This window comes from Pogonomyrmex barbatus, unplaced genomic scaffold (assembly GCF_055798465.1).
Source record: "Pogonomyrmex barbatus isolate J1 unplaced genomic scaffold, ASM5579846v1 scaffold1, whole genome shotgun sequence".
Classification (NCBI taxonomy): Eukaryota; Metazoa; Arthropoda; class Insecta; order Hymenoptera; family Formicidae; genus Pogonomyrmex; species Pogonomyrmex barbatus.
This window is the reverse complement of record NW_028297098.1, coordinates 11069640-11077022: the sequence shown is the minus strand read 5'-3', so window position 1 is coordinate 11077022 and position 7383 is coordinate 11069640. Positions and strand designations below refer to the sequence as shown.

The 7383-nt window shown below is 35.8% G+C and overlaps 1 protein-coding gene across 1 annotated transcript; it reads left to right on the top strand.

The window, feature by feature from the left end:
* The first annotated feature begins 5770 nt into the window (after positions 1-5770).
* Positions 5771-6858, top strand: LOC148938120 (uncharacterized). The gene is made up of 2 exons (XM_089072785.1): positions 5771-6532; positions 6623-6858. Exons 1-2 carry the CDS (start codon positions 6412-6414, stop codon positions 6856-6858), a joined length of 357 nt encoding a protein of 118 aa, XP_088928911.1. The 5' UTR covers positions 5771-6411.
* The last annotated feature ends 525 nt before the right edge of the window (positions 6859-7383 follow it).

Here is a 7383-nt window from a genome sequence, read left to right as displayed (position 1 = left end):
GTCGTTTCACTAAAGAAGTAGAAAAAGTCATGAGCAATACAAGTAGTTCCATTGTAGAGTATGATCAGGAGACACGATAGTGTCTCAGGTGTCAAGTCAACCGAGAACACTGCCGTGTGACTTTACGCGAGTCGTCGAGATTCGAGCATCTGAAATCATCGAATCTCAATAACGGCTATACTGATCAAGTTCTAAGTAGGCTTGATCGATAGCTTGAGTCCGACTTGCATAATAAAAGTATTTTTATTTTTCTGCTGCGTGCCCTACAAGCAGAGATATACACAAGGTCTACACAAAGTCCGATTTGGAAATTTTTACTTTAAGAAACATCATTATCGTCGCCTTTGTACGGCTGCAATGTCTGTCACGAGATGTCATTATTAATCTTATCGACCCAGCGAATTATCAGACTGATAAGTCAGGGTTATTATAGAATCTAGCGAACCAATATTCGCTGGGTCCTGCAGTGACCCTAATTTATCGGCCTGACTTATCCGCTGGGTCGATAAAATTGATTGATGTAAACACGGTAGTGTTTTTGGTTAGACCTCTCGAGTATCAATATAATAATAAATACGCATATATTAAAATTAAAAAGGAAACATTAGTAGTATTAATAAATTGCATACTACTATTATTCTTTTTCTGTACGTCCGAGTGGTGGCCAACGATGTTGACGTTCGCGGCGAGTTTGACAATTTGTAATAATTTCGGAGTGTAACTCATGTTTGTGTCTATACTTTGCAGGTAAGTTCTATTTTTCATTTTATCAGAGAACAAAGATATTATTCTTTTATTCAATCTTATCTACATACTCTTATTATATCACTCTAGAAAAATCAGTTCCAAATCGAATAAAAATGAAAATTTGTCAATTAAAAAAATAACAGATCTAGAGAACTATACATATATTATAATTTTGAATCATATTTCTAATCAACTATTTATTATTAGACAATTACATACACACACACACACACACACACTCACACACACATACACACACACACACACACACACACACACACACACACACACACACACATATATATATATAATTGTAAAATTTACAAAGAATTTAAAGATTGATATTTGATAATTCCCAACTTATATTGATCTGAAACTATTTAATAACAATATGTATGTGTATATATATATATATACACATTGTTTGATCGGATTGCATGAATGATTATTTAAGTTTATTATTTCTTCCAATATATATATATATATATATATATATATATATATAGAATATATAGAATATATGAAATAATAAGATTACATGTTTATTTATTAGGTATATATATATATATATATATATATATATATATATATATATATATACACACACACACACTATAAAATTACCGTTTTTTTAAAAAAGGTAAAAAAAGGGGGTCAAGTATAGGATATTGCCAACTCAAATGATTGTGTAAAATTTATATAAAAGATTTGATATCAATAATTGGTGCCAAGTTATAGTCTTACAAACATGAAGCTACAAGTCCATTTTAGTCAAATTATATATTTCAATCGTATAAAAGATTTGATAAACCTCTGTTTTAAAAAAATAAAATTCAAATAGTAGTTTCTTTAATTTAAAAATAAATAAAAAATAAAATAAAAAATAAAAACCAAATTATATTTTCGTTTGATCTAAGCAGCGCCAAGTGTTTCTACATAAAATTTTTTTTATTTAAATAAAATTTTATCATTTATTTTATACTGTTACTTTATAATTCTTTGTAATAAAAATGTAAATTGAGTATAGCAATTTTGTGATATAAAAATATTTTAAAGCTAAATAATTATTACCACTTGGAAAAGAAGAAAGAAGTTTTAGAAAAAGAAAGTTTTAGAAAAAGAAGTTTTTAATGGATAGAAAGATATACATATAATTTGGTTTTTATTTTTTATTTTATTTTTTATTTTTTATTTATTTTTAAATTGAAGAAACTACTGCTTGAGTTTTATTTTTTTAAAACAGTAGTTTATCAAATCTTTTATACGATTGAAATATATAATTTGACTAAAATGGACTTGTAGCTTCATGTTTGTAAGACTATAACTTGGCGCCAATTATTGATATCAAATCTTTTATATAAATATATAAATTTTACACAATCATTTGAGTTGGCAATATCCACTATACTTGACACCCTTTTTTTCACCTTTTTTTAAAAAAAAGGTAATTTTATAGTGATACATGTCAAAGTTATGAAAAGATTTTCATTTGTCTGTAAATCTTTTAAGAGAAACTCTTGCTGATTTTGAGACTTTTAATGGAATTGGACTTTTATGACAATTTTAAACTTCAGCTTTATATTAAAAACATATTTGTCCAAATTTAAAAAAAACATTTTTTTTAGATAAATGTCATGGAATTAATAAAAATGTTATTATTTATGGAAAAAATATTATTATTTATATATGTATATTATTATTTGCCTACAAACTGTCGAGATAGAAAGATCTTAATTTTAAATCTATATCTAAGTTCGATCTAAACATGTATCACTATATCTAATTCTACCCTAAATCTAAATCTAATTTCGAATAAAAATTTAAACCATGTCGTCGTCGTTGTCGTCGTCAATATATTATTATTATTTTTCAAATTTTTTATAGGAAAATGAGCATAATTAAAAAATTAATAATATATCCATATATCAGATTTCATTCAAAATACAAAAATATTATTTTTGAAAAATTTTATATTAATAAAATAAAAAATATAAAGAAAGAGCAATTCCACATAAAAGAAAAAAAAATATTAAAATTAATAATAAATAATTTAAATCATAATAGCAGTAATTTAATGATGAAAATATTGCCATTAATTATAATGGGCGAGTTCGAATTTCAAATCCGAAAACATATTGTAATTACAATATTGGAAGAACCAGATTTTAATGATAATCAAGTTAAACAAATATAGATTGATAATTTAATGCATTATGCTAAAGATGTAAAGGCTAAAGAACGTGTGAAGAAATTTTATGACAACATGAAAGAAAAAGGCATAGATAAAAAGGATTATAATGCAGTTTTACAACATTTTCGAACATCGCGGAATGCGGCAGCACATCCGATATTCAATTTTAATGAAGAAACGGATTTATTTTTAAATAATACATTTCAAAAATATTGGGAAAAAGAAACAATAACAAACTTAAAATTTATTTATAAAATTTTTGAAGTAGAAGAATTTAAAAATTTTAAAGAAAAGGCGCCTTACAAAAGATTTACTTAATTTATTATAAGTTAATATAATCTTTTATTTATTTATATTATCTATATTATCTTATATTATTTATATCTTTTATTTATATTATCTTTTATTTATGAATTATATATTATGTAAAATTACTTATAATTATATTTATGTTATGTATTAAAATATGTATTATATATATAAAAAGAGGTTATTTGCGGCGACCCTTGAAATCGGAAGTAAAGAAAAGATAAGATATAAATTCATGTTTGTCGATCATTCCACTGTGGTGGTCACTGCCATTCCGGCCCATCAACAAGCGCGCCGGCGCGCGCCGACATTGTGGGCCCGCGCACGGGAATGATCCACGCGCTCGCCGTGAGATGACCAACCGCTCGAACATCCACTCGCGCGCGGAATTCGTTTCCGCCGCTATATAAGAGCGGCCAGCACCACCGCTCAGCACTACTACCTCAGTGCGTACTGGAGCCCGCGCACGGCTTAAGCAAGCACTGAGGACCGACTGCTTGCGGTCATTATACGGCCCTTTTGTAAGGCCGGCGTTATCGACCACTATAGGTCGTATTCTCCCCTCAGTGGCCGTGCACGCCATCGAGGGCTTCCTCTACCCTATGACGCGGCCGCGCACGCCGTGCCTCCTCTCGCCTGAGTTCGCTTCAGCGGCCGTACACGCCGTTGGACGTGACTCTTGGTACACCCGCCAACAAGCGACTGATCGCCCCGTCACCGGAGGAGCGCCACGCCGCAGGGACGTCATCGGAGTACGCCGTCCCGGGACCAGGACTTCGTCACCACGTCGGGACCGCCTCAGCACTGCCGCCGATTTCGTGGCTGCATCCGCTCGTGCCCGAGCAACCTGTTGGCAGCCATCACCGCGGGGAGACCTACCCCCGTTGCCACCAGGACCAGCGCCGAGCGGACATCTCACCGGCCAGAAGGACTGCGAGACACCCCGGCACCAACTCATCCCGGATCATCGGCGACCTCGCGCCGGTCAGAGCCCGCGTCGCCTGCTGTAAGGAGCAACCAACGCCCCCCGGCCTCCAGGGAAGAGCAATTGGTGGCACTATTTGGCGCCCTCTCGACATCGTTTTTCTCAACGGACAGCCACACGTCAAGACACCACGGACACCGCCGCGCCTGAGCTCAGCTCCGCGGACCTGCCCGCCTACGCCGGGCCGTTCCCTGAACTTTCCGGCCCGCAGGGGTCCGCTCAGCGAGCCGTCAATACCACTGCGGACAAGGATCTCACCGCAGATTGCGGCGCATCACCGCCCGCCTACTCCAAGCTTTCCCGGGCAGCATCCAGAGGACTCCAGACATTCATGGCGCCTCATCCCACTCGACCTCGGAAGCATCGTCGCAGGGACGCCCCGACGGGACCACCGACCGGCCTCTTACAACATCACCACGCAGACGGAGGCCCCGCACGGTGGAAGCTTGCTGCCTACTCGCGCCAGGTCCACGCACCACGGCGGGGCTGGTGCTCGCGAGAGGCGAGCACAGCGCCTCCGCGAAGGGCCACGCGATTCTTCCACACCGGGCCGCACGCCAACCATCCGAGGGACGCAAACCCCCGCGTCACGCCCGTGACATATCTATTCTCTTTTTGTAGTTATACGTAGAAAATATATAGAATGAGTATTTGAAGATCGCCTCCTTTGGATCTTGGGAACCTGCACGACAACCTCCATTCCCCTCTCACACTTGCCGCCATTTTTCCGCTTCGTCCGAACGTGGACTGACGGGAGCTTGCAGAGAGGAACATCAAGTCTGTTTCGTCAAATCCACTCATACATCACAACCAACTGATCCACCCACACTGGCCAACCACATTTGGTGGCTACCACTATTCTGAGCTATCGGCGCACTCAACCCGAAAATCATAGATTGTTATCCAATTCTCCCCTCAAGATTCACAAGCTTTCTGTCTCGTGCCGCTTGTTCTATCCTGAAGCTCTCCCGACAGACTTTATGGTGCGATCCACTGTCGCATCCTCTCTCGCGACGTCGCGTTCCTCGCCTTGCTGCTGTGTCGCTTCCTTCACCTTCATCGATGCTTCCTCCATCAGGATCTATCCCAAGCACTTTTTCGCCCGAGGATTCATAGTCGTAGAATTTTTTTAATAGTTCTTATTTATTGCCCTTAATAGAGAGGCCCAAATGCTTCGGCACGGCTTTCAATTCCATCAGTGTGGTTTAGTCTCCGTTCTATAATAATTCTTCTATAATTTCTATAATTTCTTCCATCACCAAACTCGTAAAACGTAAAACTCACTTATAAACGCAAATTACGCGATGCTCACAATAACTTTGATAGCGATTTATTTTTGGAAGATGTAGAACTTGTGGAAGAATATATAAATTTTGAAGATATAGAAAATATAAATCCATTATATGGTTATGATGAAAATGCTATTGCATATTTCGCTGGATTTGTGGTACGTCGAAGTTTTACAAAAACTAACAAACTAATTGTGAGGATTGCTGCAATGATATGATAAAACTCCCATGGATGATGCAAGTGAAAAATATATAGAATTTCGAGAATACTCAAATAAGGATGAAGATGCTTCAACAGTGACAAAATTAATAAAATCAACTGCAGCGTTTACAAATATTACAAAAACACAGTTAATGACATTTACACGTATGTGGCAACATCATTGGACATTCAATCGCCTTCTTCAAAATATTGTATCTGAATATGTACATACGAATAAAAGTCACGCTGGATGGTTGGATATTAATCATAAGTGTTATAATCATCGAATGGAATTTTTGAAATATATGATTATTGTAAAAATATATTCTCGTACGAGATACAACAATCGTGCAGAAAAAAGAAACAATACTTCGAATAGAAAAATGAAAAACATTTTGAATAAATGAAATAAATAAAATAAAAAATGAACGTTACAGTTCATAAAATCCATAAAAAGAAAATAATAAAAAAATATGTTGAGCACCATTTTATTATATAAGAAAAGGAGAGAGTAAAGAAGAAACATGCACACACACTCACTCACTCACTCACACACACACACACACACGCGCGCGCGCGCGCGCGCGCACACACACACACACCACACACACGAATTAAATTTTTTTACAGGTCCGAAGTTCAAAAGAAAGAAAAGAAAGAAAAAACAAAGGAGGAAAGCGTGGATGAAATGGATGTAGAGAAGGATGTGGAGGAGGCGATAAAAGAAAAGTTGGAGGAAGATACGGAGGAAGAGAAGGAAAATCGAAAGAGGAGAAAGAGAGGAGGGCGATTCCTCAGAGAAACGAAATGTAAGTTACAGACTTCTGTATTTTCTATAATGCATGATTTATATAGTGTGATATTATATTTCTCATTTATTTACTTTTCATTTCATTTAGATACACGAAGGCACGAATGGAGTGCTCGCATTGCCATTGCTGCCGTCGCGATGGACGACGAAGCGGACAACGAGGCGAACAACGAGGCGAACAACGAGGCGGACAGCGAGGTAGTAGAGGATGACGAGGTGGTTGGGGAAGCGGATGGCGAGGCGGCTGGGGGAGTGGGTGGCGAGGTGGTTGGGGCGAGCGATTTACATCTCGGGGAGGGGGGTGTTGTACTTTTAACAATATAAATTTAAAGGCCAAATAAACGAGCAAAAATTAAATTGTGGATTAATAAAATTTATTTTATAAACGTCTCCTGAATATTTTATACACTCACTTAACTATATGCGAAAAAATCCGAAAGTTTTCAACATCTCATAAGTAAGTAAAAAGATAGTTGTTAGTTCGGAACGATAAGTGCAATAATCTTAGACATTAGAGATTTTTACTTTAATAAATTAAAATTCATTTAAATATCACTCTTATATTTTATTAATACAATAGCTAACATGGACAATTTGAAAAAAAAAATTATATATAATATATTATATATAATATTTAATTAAATATATTTAATTAAATATATATAAATATATATATATATATATATAATAAATATATATATATAATAAATATATATATATAATAAATATATATATATATATATATATATAATTATATATATATATTCTCTTCTACAATTTGTCGATGTAGCATGGACTCGCACCACATCTATTTCACGAGACACGATTTTATCGGTAGTGTCGGAAAAT